Raw genomic sequence first — 13,915 nt, 5'->3', positions numbered from 1 at the left:
ACCAAAAGAAAGCACCCCGCCACCCCCTCAAACACGGCAAAAAGGAAACAATTCCGTTATGTTTTCCACCTAACAGTGGAAAGAGGTATACGGTGGCCAATGGACACAGTGCGACTTTCCCTCGCCTCCAACCAGAGGCAGGAGTAGGGGGGACATCACGTCGTAGAAACACCGCCCCCTCACCTCGAAACTCAGCCAGGAGTAGGGCGACACCACGTCGTAGAAGAGCTCCAGCACTCGCTTGCCGGCCATGGCTGGATAGGACAGTTCTGGTGGCCCGGGACCGTCTGCCTCGGTTTTGGCTTCTCTGGAAACAGGAAGTGCCGCCTGCAGAGAGTTCACGGGCTGGGAGGAGAGCGACCTTCAACACCGCCCCCGAGGGGGCATCTGGCGGTATCTGCTGCCACCCAGTGGCCGTGGAGACCATTAGCAGTCTGGCGCCTCGCTCCATGCTGCGATGTTCATGTTTAATCACAGTGGCACCTTTTGTTAATGTAACACGCCCGTCAGACATGTGAGTTACATTTCAGGAGGGTGTCCGCTTTTACGGCGCGAGGCAACTGAAAGAGTGCATTTTACATATAGCGTAATATTATCTGATTTTACAAACAAACGAACCCATGCTTTGACCGATTTTACCCGAGATATCCCTCGAGGGTCCACCCTGACTTACCTCGAACCCCAGCCAGGCGTAGGGCGACACCACGTCGTAGAAGACTTCCAACAAAATCCTGTTGCTGCCCCCGGGACCCTCCATCGCACCAGACCGCCTGCCGACAGCCTCTCACCTTCCACCCTAATACTGCGGAACGAGTCGAGCCGACCTTTGGTACTTTTCACTGTCAGCCAGCACGAGAGCAAGGAATGACCTTTAAGCATGGCGCTTAGTGGGCAACGGTGGAAAATGCATCATCTTGACGTTTATATATGTATTTGCAGTTTTTCATGGCTCGAACATGTTGTAGGGGCATTGGAGCACTTTGCAAGGAGACAGGTTCGAACAATCACCAAAAGCAAATTACATTGAAAAAAGCGTGAAAGCACATATAGTGTAGTCCAAGAGGCTTTAAAATATGAGGACAAACTTAATCTTAGCCAAGTGTCTTTCAAAACTAAGATTTTTCAATTCCTTTATAGGTCTTGTCTGCTGAGAGTGCATTCGCTGTCGCTGTGAGGGGTAGTGGTTACTATTAGGGGTTCGGAGCCCTTACTTTTCTTGCCATTCGTTGGCTTCATTGTCACTCTCATTTGCAGCCTCCTAATCGGCCAGCATTTACTGATGTAACTTCCTGTTCAACAGTTTGGAGCAGCAACCAAGTACTGATTGTTTTACTTTTATTAGTGTCCTTCCGCTGTCCATCCACCTGATGGCTGGACTTCAGGTACTGTTTTATTTATCGTTCCCCCACTGCCCCTCTGACCCCCTGGCTTCTTCTCAACTCACCCGAACCGTTGTGTTGCTTCCAGGCCTGGGCTCATCATAGCACTTTTTATATTACTATCCTGTTCCCTCTCATGTTGTCTGTCTTGCCTTTCTATCACATCCACCCTCTCTCCCATTGTCTGTCTTGCCTACCTGCCCAAAACAAAAGCGCTATGATAGAGCCTGCAATATCCACTTAACAGCGCTTTTTCCTGTCTCTACTTTTAGCCATGCTTCCCAGCCATGCTGCAGAACAGTATACCTAAAAGACATTGGCAAAAGCCAATAGCGCTTCACATAGGCATGGCCTATTGCTTTTGCCACTCCTAGGGGCTGTAGGAAAGTGGGTTTCAGTTGCAGTAATCCCCCCCACGTTTTGTCAGACTACTGATGCACATTTACTTGGTGTTCCCTGGGTCCTTGCCAATCAGGTTCCCAGGGCCTGTGTTCTTTCCCCAAAACAAACCCAATTGGCATCTCTGGCCACAGGTCAGCCCCTGGTAACTGGTACCACAGGTACCCAGGGATCTGTGACCAGGGAAGACCTCTAACCGGCGCAGCACTTATTGTGCCACCCTTAGAGGTCCTGTACCCTGACACTCCCACACTGCCTTTGCAGGCTGCGTGTTTTGGTGCAGAACAAAGTGAAAAGTCGACATGGCACACATCCCTGTGTGCCATGCCTACAAAGCACTGCCCTGGCCTAGGTCAGCCACCCCTCCAGCTGGGTGCACTATGTCTGTGGTGAGGGCACAAGGGCATGAGCCCTGTGCCCCTACAGTGCCCAAGTCCTTTCTTGGGCATTGTAAGTGCAGTGTTGCCATTAAGAGTATATGGTGCTGGGAGTTTGTCATTACAAACTCCACAGCACTATAATAGCTACAATAAAAACTGGGAAGTTTGGTATCAAAATTCTCAGCACATTTAACCCACACTGATGCCAGTGTGGGATTTAATGTAAAATGCACAATAGAGGGCATCTTAGAGATGCCCCCTGAAACTCTACCAACTTCTAGTGACCTGACTGAGTGGCTGCTTAGGCTGCCAACAACAGACATGTTTCTGGACCCCTGGGTCGAGAGCTGCTGCTCTGGGGGGCCTGAAACAATGCACATCCTGGGACGAGGTGCCAAGTCTCCTCCCCCAGGATGGGCAGGGTTCTTGAAGGAGAAGCTTCAAAGGCATGCCGCCTTTGTGAGCCTCTCCAGACCATTTGCTGCTTTCAGCAACTGGTCCCACTGGTTCTACCCCCACTTTGGGCGGGAGAACCAGCGGGAAAAACAAGTGAGGAACAGAGGTGCGCCCACCTCTGCCAACTCCACCCCTCAGGTGGGGGAGGCGAGGTGCAGCACAACCTTGAGTCCCCGCCATCTTGAGGATGGGGGGACCCAGCCAACCAGGGACAGGCTCCTGCCCCCCTCCCACCGGAGGGTGGCCGAATAGGGGTATACCCACCCCAGGGAAGGGACCCATTGGTCCCTGCCCTTTACCTACCTGTAACGCTCCTAAATCTAGTATTTAGGGGGCACCCTGAACCTTGCTTCCTCAAATCCAGCAACAACTAGAAAAGAACATAAGAAGAAGGACCGAAGAGCCGTGTAGAGCTAACAAGAGGACGACGCCCAATGACTTGGCCCCAGCCCTACAGGCCTGTCTCCCCTCGAACCTGCTCCTGCGAAAACCCCGGGGTGTCCTGCAGCCAGCAACCTCAAAAACCCCGGAGGACGTGCCTACCTTCACTTCCAAGACTGAATCTCCTGTGAACATCGGACTTGTTTAAACTGCAGCTTCTGACTCCAGCCAGACACCGCAAATCCTGCCCACTCTGCACCCGCCGAACCCGGCCCAAGCTCGAGTGGAAAAACACCACAAGGAAGTCACCCCAGCGATCCTGACCAGAGATCCGGCGACTACTGACCTGCCTCAAGCCTCCAGACAACGCCTGCAGCCTCAATCCAGGGGATCCCCCCTACCACCACCAGAGCGGGTAAGACTTTCTGACGTCTCAAGGCACCCCTGCACCGATGCCCCACGGCCTTGTGTGCCCCAACCAACGGTGCCTACCAACCCACGACATCCCAACTTACCCCTCGAAGTGGTGGTCGCTCCCAGAAGATCCTCGTCCCCGAGCCTGCAGTGTTTCTTTGTACCGGAGGTTCTCCATTGGAAACAACAGGGCACCCGACCTCAAAACAGCACCCTACACCCGGCCGCCCTAGTGCCGATGAGGGTGCACCTTTGGAGCTAATTTGGTCCCCTACTTGCCCTGAGCGAAACCCTAGAAGCTTTGCTCCCACAATCCCGTGGCCTGCTTGCTAGCAGCCACCAACCGGAGACCCCCTATCCTTCATAGGATAACATTGTGCCTCAACACTCTGCACCCGGCCGCCCTAGTGCCGCTGAGGGTGCAACAACAGTGCATCACTGACCCTAGGGGACCCCTGAGTCTAACCATAACACCCACAGTCGAATATTTACCTAAGAACGGATAACCTGTTTTTCTTCCATAGGATAACATAGACACTTTTTCCTGAAAAAGTTTCTAAGTGTGGAGTTTTAAAAACTAAAGAAATGCTTTAAAATTGTATGATTTAACCAAAACGCTTTTACTCACCTGTTTACAGGAAATGTCCCAGTGGTGCATCCAGGCATCCAGCACTGAGCAAAAAAAGTAATCCAAAAAGTAACTTACCTGCTATTTTACTGAAAATCCCATTGAAGTCAATGTAGTGTATTTACAAGTGATTGCATTTCCCTGAAACAATACTGTAAGTCAAACCAAAGTACATTTACAATTGCAATAAAACTGTATAACATTCAGCATTTATTACTGCAAAGTATTTTTTGCTTACCTGTGCCAGGCTTGCTTGGTTCTAGAAATAAAATAGCTAAAAGAATATTTTTCTGCAAAAACAATTGGCCTAGAGTTCAGTTCTTGAGTGTGTGAATTCATTTGCTGACTGAGTGTGTACATCAAACGCTTAATGCTGTAGTCAAGGGTAGAGGGGTTAGAACGTATTTGTTAGAATGTCTCAAAAACAGAACCCAGCTATTAGTGAAGATAACCATGATGACATACAGGACATGGTTTGGGAGCTTGACCTCACCCCTTACCTTCACTTGTCTTTTCAGGAAGTAAGATCCTTATGCAGAATTTAAAAAATAGCAATGGGCCACATCCAACCAAAGTCTTCAGGGGTTGTTGGCTGAGTATGCAAAGGCCCACCCTTTTGAAAATGGTGATGACCAGTCAGAGGGGGAAACGAGTGAGGAGGATGGAAATAGGTACCCACCTCCATCACTTCCTAGGGAAGAATGGGTCCCTGTACCCTTACTTCCAAGAGTTAACCTCTGGGTACCTAGATGCCACACAGGTGGTTCAGTGCCCTGGTGAGGGCATTGAAGACAGCCTCAATGAGGAGGACACCCTTTTATCAAGGCTGGCCAAAAGATTGGATCTAGAGTCCAGACTCCTGGCTCTAGAAAAAGAAAGAAAGGAGATGGGTTTAGCACCCATCAATGGTGGCAGCAATCCAAATAATCAGGATGAAGAGCAATCTTATAATCCTAAAATCCCCAAAGGAATTGTCCCTAAATATGAGGAGGGTGATAATATCACCAAGTGGTTCACAGCCTTTGAGGGCTTGTGAAGGGTGAAGAAGACTTTCTGGGGGGCACTGCTTTGGGAACTGTTCTCTGGTAACTGCAGAGACAGACTCCTGACCCTTTCTGGGGCAGAGCTGGGTCCTTTGACCTCACGAAGAGAGCTCTGATTGAGGGATTTGGACTCACCACTGAGGAGTACAGAATTAGATTCAGGGGGGCTCACAAAACCCAAAACAAGTCCTGGATTGATTTTGTAGACTACTCAGTAAAGGCACTAGGTGGCTGGTTAACTGGAAACAATGTGCATGACTTTAATGGAATTTACAACCTGTTTATGAAGGAACACATATGAAGTAATTTCATTGATGAAAAGTTGCATCAGTACCTGGTAGACCTAGGTCTACTTTCTCCCCAAGAATTGGTAAAGAAGGCAGACCACTGGGCCAAAACAATGGTAACGAGGACGTCCACTGGGGTGATCAAAAGAAAGGGGTTACAAAACCTTCCCAGAAGAAAGACAGCGAACCCCTTAAAGATAAAAGTAAGGAGTCCCAGGTAGCCCCCCAAACACCTGTCCAGGAGGGTCGGCCCAAAGACACCTCACAAACTAAAACAGGGTACCAAGGTAAGAATTGGGATCCCAGCAGATTATGGTGTCACAACTGCCAAAAGGTAAACCACCACACCAACGACCCTAGCTGTCCTAAAAACAAAGTCTCTAGCACAGCGCCAGGGGTGACTAGTGTAGCTCCAGGGGTTGCCAGTGTAGATTTGGAGGAGGGGTCCTCAGATGAGGAAGTCCTCCTAGCCTTCAACTGGAAAATGGGCCCAAGAGGTAAGCTGGAAGTTCCAGAGGGGAGTAGACACTTCCACCACCTACTGGTGAATATAATCTCAGCCACTGCCCTGAGAGATACCTGTGCCAGTCACACTGTGGTGCATGACTGGTTGGTTCTCTCAAACCAGTATGTCCCAGGGGAAACAAAAAGCGTGATGACTGTCCCGGAGGGGTCATTGTTAGGCATGTGGCTGTAGTGCTCCTAGAAATAGCTGGGACCCTTAGATGGAGAAAGGTGGTAGTCAGTAAAGACCTCCCCCTTAATTGTCTCCTGGGGAATGACCACTCAGAGGTTTGTCTAAGCCAAAGAGAGGTACTGGACCAATGCCAGACCTCACCCAAGAAACCTGTGGGGGGGGGGTGGTCGGGGGCGTCTCATCCTGCAGTTAGTGCAGCGAAGCCCCAAAAGAAAAAGAGGAAACAGTGTAGGAAAGGTGGGCAACTGTTAGCCACAGTTCCAGTTGGCCAGGAAGATTCTATCCCAGTAAGGGAGAACTCCAAAACTGGCACTGGTAAAGTCCCCACTAGCCAATAAAAAGACCTGACTAGTCAGGCAACAGTCCAGCCTGAGTTGGTGGCTTCTCAGCTGGCAGAACAAAGGATGGAGGAAGGGTGCTCACTATCAAGTGTAGTGACTGACCACCCTAAAACAGCAGACAGGCAGCCAGAACCCAAAGAAGCCTGTAAGATAGCCCCTTCACTTACCAGTCAGGAGCTAAAGGTGTGGTTCTGGGCACTGACAGCTGTGAGTAGCCTTTGTTGAGTGTTAGCCTTTATGGCAGTACTGTCCTTGGCATGGTGGACTACCCCTTGCCAAATAGCAAGTTAGGCCCCCTGGCCCTATTGGTCATGGCGGGGTTGCTCAAGCTGTGGGTGACCTCTGTGGGTAAGCTGGGCGTTGCCCTGCTAAGTTAGACTTTACAGAGGTGGGCACCTCTGAACCCAAACTAAAAAGATGGGGTGAAGACACTAAAGAGCTAGGAAAGGAGCATTGGGAACTAGGTCCTGAAACTGTTGAGATAGGCCAGCTCCCCAAAGGGACTGACCTGGACAGAAGGATGTAAGGCAGAGTAGGCCCTGCAAATTTCAAACCACTTCCTCTACTCTTCCTCGACTGAAAGACTAGGAAGACTCTCCCAGCTTTGGCCGAGTCTCCTAGCCTTTGGGCTGGGGGGGCTGGGGGGGGACTTGTGTAGGAAAGTGGGTTTCTGTTGCAGTAACCTCCCCCCACACTTTTTGCCAGACTAATGATGCACTTTTACTTGATGTGCCCTGGGTCCCTGCCAATCAGGTTCCCAGGTCCTGTGTTTTTTCCCCCAAATTATTATTATTATTAAAATTTGTTTAGCACAGGCAAATCATCCTCAAGGGGATCTCTCGGCGCCCGGGTAGCAGACAGCAAATTAAAGAGTGCTCGTTAGTAAGTAAACAGCCAGGTTTTAAGCAGTTTCTTGAAGTGTCCCAAATTAGAGCAGGCTCGTATGTCATCTGGCAGTCTGTTCCAATGGACGGGGCTAGGTGTGAAAAAGCGCGACCGCCCATTCTGGCTCTCCTGATTCTCAGGGTACAGAGCAGCTGTCGGCTGCTCGATCTCAATTGGCGTGCGGGGATATATGGTTTTAATTTCTTCATTAGATAGGCAGGACCCATCCCCTGAAGTGATTTAAACACTAGGCACAGGAGCTTAAAGACTGCTCTTTTCCTGATAGGGAGCAAGTGCAGTTGTCGTAGAAGGGGTACTGACGGAGTTTGCGCAGGTTTATTGAGTTCTAGATGCGCTGCTGTATTTTGGACAACTTGCAACCTGGACAGTAGATCTTCCCTAATCCCTACCAGTAGCGAATTTCCACAATCTAGTCTAATGACTTGAAGTGCCTGTATAAGAGCTTTTCAGAGGGGAGTTTAAGGGAAGATTTTGCTCAGCATTCGCATCACACCGAAGCAGGTGCCCGAGATGGTTTTCACTTAATACTCCATGGAAAGTCTGTCATCAATTATGATGCCCAGATTCTTTGCCCACTTTTTCGGTGTAGGTGCTTCCACGAGTTCTACTGGCCACGAATCAGGGGTCCATAACTCCTCTGCTTTCCCAAACAGCAGTATCTCCGTTTTATTGGAGTTAAGCTGTAAAAAGTTCATGCTCATCCCTATGGCTATTTTTAGCATTCAGTTCTTAAACTTTGATCTGGTAGATGAGGGATCCGTATATATGGGCACTATCACTTGAGTATCGTCCGCATACGAGATCGTATCGGAACCCACAAGATCTTATGATAGTGGCCAGAGAGGACACATAGATGTTGAACAAGGTGGGACTTAAAATGGATCCCTGATGGACCCCCTTGTCCACCACCATGGTCTGTGACGTATATGTGTCCAATTAGACACAATGTGTTCCTTCGGCCAGGAAGCTTTGTAGCCATTTTGAAGCCATTTCTCTGAGACCAATCTCTCGTAGCTTATCCAAAAGGATTCTATGAGAGATGGTGTCAATAGCTGCTGACAAGTCAAGAAGAACTAGCATCGTGGGTGTCCCCTTGTCCATAGCCATCCACATTGTGTCTGTTACTTCCGTCAGCGCGGATTCGGTGCTATAAAGCACATGGAAGCCTGACTGAGAAGGATCGAGTAGGTTGTTTTGTTCCAAATAGCCCTAAAGTTGTTTGTTTATCAGAGTCTCCATGATTTAAGAGCAAAATGGGAGAAGAGAGATGGGTCTATAATTTTGTAAATCTGAAGGAACGTCTAATGCTTTTTTTTAGTAATGGCTTTATTTGCGCCTTCTTCCACTTAAAAGGAAAAGTGGTCGTAGCTAATGATATATTGCAGACTGCCGTGATTGGGTCTGCAAGGGCCGGTGCGAGATCTGAGATAATGAAGGGAGGGGCCTGGTCTAACAGGGAGCCCGATTTAGTGTGCGCTAATAAGGGCAGTACCTGCTCAGAGGTGATGACTGAGAAGGACTCTAAGCTGGGAGAGAAAGGGTCTTCCGGGAGCTGTACTACCGCCCTGAGAACCTCTTCCGAACCAAAGGAACTATACATTTTATCTACCTTTTCGTTTAAAATGATTAGCTAAGTCGTCTCAGCCTTTGCGTCAGCGGGAGGTAAGGATTATTTGCTCTGGGGTTAGTGAACTTCTTAAGAATCTTAAAGAGCTCTTGAGAATAGCTCTTTGTTTCAATGATTTGAGTGCCTAGGTGCCGTCTTCTGGCTATGTTACAGCTATTTAGATATGTTCCATGTGCTGTTCTGTAGGCCAGTTTATCCCCCTCCATCTTTGTTTTTCTCTATTTTCTCTCCCTAATTCTGCATGCGGCTTTTTCTTTCTTAAGGCTCTCTGAGTACCATGGGGTTGGGGCTGCCCTTTCCCAGATCTTAACTACCCTGAGCGGGGCGATGATATCGAGAGACTCCGTTACAGAGGCCTCCAGTGTCCAAAACAAACCCAATTGGCATCTCTGGCCACAGATCAGTCCCTGGTAACTGGTACCACAGGTACACAGGGCACTAACCATAAAAGGCCTCTGAGGGCTGCAGCACTTATTGTGCCACCCTTAGAGGTCCTGTACCCTGACACTCACACACTGCCTTTGCAGGCCGCGAGTTTTGGTGCAGAACAAAGTGAAAAGTCGACATGGCACACATCCCTGTGTGCCATGCCTACAAAGCCCTGCCCTGGCCTAGGTCAGCCACCCCTCCACCTGGGTGCACTATGCCAGTGGTGAGGGCACAAGGACATGAGCCCTGTGCCCCTACAGTGCCCAAGTCCCTTCTTGGGCATTGTAAGTGCAGTGTTGCCATTAAGAGTATATGGTGCTGGGAGTTTGTCATTACAAACTCCACAGCACCATAATGGCTACACTAAAAACTGGGAAGTTTGGTATCAAACTTCTCAGCACATTAAACCCACACTGATGCCAGTGTGGGATTCAATGTAAAATGCACAACAAAGGGCATCTTAGAGATGCCCCCTAAAACTCAACCAACTTCTAGTGACCTGACTGAGTGGCTGCTTAGGCTGTAACCAACAGACATGCTTCTGGACGTCTCGCTGCTGCTCTCGGTGGCCTGAAACAATGCACATCCTGGGACGAGGTGCCAAGCTTCCTCCCCCAGGATGGGCAGGGTTCATGAAGGAGAAGCTTCAAAGGCATGCCGCCTTTGTGAGCCTCTCCAGACCATTTGCTTCTTTCAGCAACTGCTCCCCACTGGTTCTACCCCCCACTTTGGGCGGGAGATCCGGCGGGAAAAACAAGTAAGGAAGAGAGGTATGCCCACCTCTGCTAACTCCACCCCTCAGGTGGGGAAGGCGAGGTGAAGCACAACCTCAAGTCCCCGCCATCTTGAGGATGGGGGGACCCAGCCAACCAGGGACAGGTTCCTGCCCCCTCCCACTGGAGAGTGCCAGAATAGGGGGTGTACCCACCCCAGGGAAGGGACCCACTGGTCCCTGCCCTTCACCTACCTGTAAAGCCACTAAATCTAGTATTTAGGGGGCACCCTGAACCTTGCTTCCTCAGATCAAGCAACAACAGGAAAAGAAGATAAGAAGAAGGACCGAAGAGCTTGCAGAACTAACAAGAGGACAACGCCCACTGGCTTGGCCCCAGCCCTGTCTCCCCTCGAACCTGCTCCTGCGAAAACCCCGGTGTGTCCTGCAGCCAGCAACCTCAAAAACCCCAGAGGGCCTGCCTGCCTTCACTTCCAAGACTGAATATCCTGTGAACACCAAACTTGTTCAAACTGCAGCTTCTGGCTCCGGCCGGACACCGCGAATCCAGCCCACTCCGCAACCGCCGAATCCGGCCCGAGCTTGAGTGGAAAAACACCACAAGGAGGTCACCCTGGTAATCCTGACCCAAAATCCAGTGACTCCTGACCTGCCTCAAGCCTCCAGACGATGCCTGCAGCCTCAATCCAGAGGATCCCCCCTACCGCGACCAGAGCGGGTAAGACTTTCCGATGTCCCAAGGCACCCCTGTACCCGATGCCCCATGGCTTTGTGTGCCCAAACCGACGGTGCTTAACCAACCCATGACATCCCAACTTACCCCTCGAAGTGGTGGTCGCACCCAGAAGATCCTCGTCCCCGAGCCTGCAGTGTTTCTTTGTACTGGAGGTTCTCCACTGGAAACAACAGGGCATCCAACCTCAAAACAGCACCCTACACCCGGCCGCCCTAGTGCCGATGAGGGTGCACCTTTGGTGGTACTTTGGTTCCCTACTTGCCCTGAGCTAAACCCTAGGAGCTTTGCTCCCACAATCCTGTGGCCTGCTTGCTAGCAGCCACCAACCGGAGACCCCCTATCCTCCATAGGATAACATTGTGCCTCAACACTCTGCACCCGGCCGCCCTAGTGCCGCTGAGGGTGCAACAACAGTGCATCACTGACCTTGGGGGACCCCTGAGTCTAACCCCAGAACCTTAACTCCCACAGTCGAATATTTACCTAAGAACGGATAACCTGTTTTTCTTCCATAGGATAACATAGACACTTTTTCCTGAAAAAGTTTCTAAGTGTGGAGTTTTAAAAACTAAAGAAATGCTTTAAAATTGTACGATTTAACCAAAACGCTTTTACTCACCTCTTTACAGGAAACGTCCCAGTGCTGCATCCTGCACTGAGCAAGAAAAGTAATCCAAAAAGTAACTTACAAGTGATTGCATTTCCCTAAAACAATACTGTAAGTCAAATCAAAGTACATTTACAATTGCAATACAACTGTATAACATTCAGCATTTATTACTGCAAAGTATTTATTGCTTACCTGTGCCAGGCTTGCTTGGTTCTAGAAATAAAATACCTAAAAGAATATTTTTATACAAAAACAATTGACCTAGAGTTCAGTTATTGAGTGTGTGAATTCATTTGCTGACTGAGTGTGTACATCAAATGCTTAACACTGTCCTCTGATACTGCCTTACTGCTCGGCCACTCTAACACAAACAGAGAGTAAGGTTCTATCTAACTTTAACCTCCGCCTACCTCTGGGGCCACTTGGACTCTATACACACTATACCTCATGTTGGTGTAGTATATATAGAGCCAGTTTCTTACAGAGGCATTACACAGGCCCACAGGGGCCACCTCAACCATCACAGGTGGGCCCATATAGCCCAAGACCAATTGATGGTATGGGAGACTAATGGGCCCCTCCACACATTCGTCAGGGGGGCTGCATCAATTTGTGTAATGCCCCTGGCCACTGCTTGTTAAATATGTCATGATAAGTGGTCCTACAAAGGGCAGGAGGAAGTGAGTTCCAAATCCATGCTGCACTTGCACTTGCATATACCGTTCTTGCTTGACAGTTTCGGGGGCTTCAGGAGGAGGGATTCTGCCATTCTCAAAGTCAGTTGAGCACCAAAGATTTTCAGTAAGGTAAGCGGGAGAAGAATTATGCAGGGCCTTGCGCATGATGGAAACGATTTTGAACTGAGCACTTGCTTCTATGGGGGGGCATTAAAGGGTTAGCATGATGGAGTGGTGTGGTCAAATGTCTTGTGGCCTTTAAAAAAACGAGCCACTGCATGTAGAACTGTTCTGAGTGCGGTCAAATGAACTTAAGTCTGGAGAGAAGCAAGTATCCAAACTTCACTCTAGAAGGAACCAGCACATGGACTTTTTAAACTGTACGGCCTGTTCTGGAATGAATTGTCTGATGCCTCAGAGATGCCTTAGTTGGAACTATCTCCGGATGTAACTCCATCTTGAAACCACTGGCTCAATATGCAGATTTTTTCATTCGACCCTTTGCGACAGAAACACCAATCTATATCAGAGACACCACAGCGGTCATCAATGTGGTTGAAAACTACACATTTGATCCACTGACACAGCTTCTAGTCTCTATGGACATAGAGAGTCTTTATACCAACATCCCACAAACAGAAGCTCTGGAGATCATTGAACATTTACTTGATGATAGACCCAGACCCCATGCGGTACCAACCGACTTCATTGTGGAATGTATAAGGATATCTCTATGCGAAAACTTCTTCCTTTTTGAGAAAACTTTTTTTCAACAACTCAAGGGAGTTGCAATGGGTGCCGTGTACGCACCGGATATAGCCAATATCTATGTATCCGAGTTTGAGAAAAAACATGTCCAAAATTCCACCAATCCATACACATCTAATATCTCATGTTGGCTACGATATATAGATGACGTGTTTTTTATTTGGAGAGGCAATGTAGAACTACTACTTGAGTTCCATACCTGGATCAACTCCCAAAATCCCAATCTGCAATTCACTATTGATTACAATAATCAACAGATGAATTTCCTTGACATTTCTATTAAAGTAGACACAGATAATAAACTCTACACCACACTTTTTACGAAGCCAACAGCCCGTAACACCCTCTTAAAATATGAAAGCCACCATCCCCAGGCACTTAAGGATGGCTTACCTTTTGGTCAATTTCTCCGTCTCCGGAGAAATTGTTCCAGAAGAGAGGACTATTTCCTGGAGGCCAAAAAGCTCAAAGAAAAATTACATCATCGTGGCTATCCAAACAAACTGTTAAAAAAATCTCTAAAGAGAGCTTGGTATAACGACCGAAATGCCTTGCTTGAAGTGAAAGCCAAAAATAATGAACCAGAACTGGTTTGTGTCACTACATTCGGCACGGCAACTAATAGAATTAAGAAAATTGTTAAGAAACATTGGTCACTTCTTTCTGCATTACCTGAGTTCACTAAGGAACCACTCTTTTCGTTTAAGAGAGGCACAAACATCAAAGACCGACTTGTACATGCCTACAAAATGATAGACCAAAATGTGGTTAATGACATGCGTCAATTAACACCATTAATCGGGCACCACAAATGTGGTAAATGTGCAGCATGCCCCACCACAACAACTACTAAATCATTTGAGTTCCTTGGTGAGAACTACACAGCCAAATCCTTCTCAAACTGCAATACCACCAATGTGGTCTACTGTATACAATGTCCTTGCAATCTCAAGTATATAGGTAAGACCACACAAATGGTAAAAAAACGGATTCTGCAACACCAATCCAGAATCAGGTGTAAAGT

General features: G+C 48.5%; 1 protein-coding gene across 2 annotated transcripts in view; it reads right to left on the bottom strand.

Annotated features, from left to right (window-relative positions):
* The window catches only part of GSTK1 (glutathione S-transferase kappa 1), a 117,724-nt gene extending 116,831 nt beyond the window's left edge, over window positions 1-893 (bottom strand). Inside the window, exon 1 of one of the 2 annotated variants that reach the window (XM_085619948.1) lies at window positions 674-893. In XM_085619948.1, the coding sequence (XP_085476074.1) occupies window positions 674-757 (84 nt within the window). In that variant the 5' untranslated portion in view covers window positions 758-893. Of the gene's footprint in view, window positions 1-183; window positions 340-673 lie in introns of those variants that run through there. The other variant, XM_085619949.1, reaches the window with a different exon arrangement.
* Between the last annotated feature and the right edge of the window lie 13,022 nt (window positions 894-13,915).

This window comes from Triturus cristatus, chromosome 7 (genome assembly GCF_964204655.1).
Source record: "Triturus cristatus chromosome 7, aTriCri1.1, whole genome shotgun sequence".
NCBI lineage: Eukaryota > Metazoa > Chordata > Amphibia > Caudata > Salamandridae > Triturus > Triturus cristatus.
Note: the sequence above shows the minus strand (reverse complement) of the source record. Positions and strands in the feature narration are given on the sequence as shown.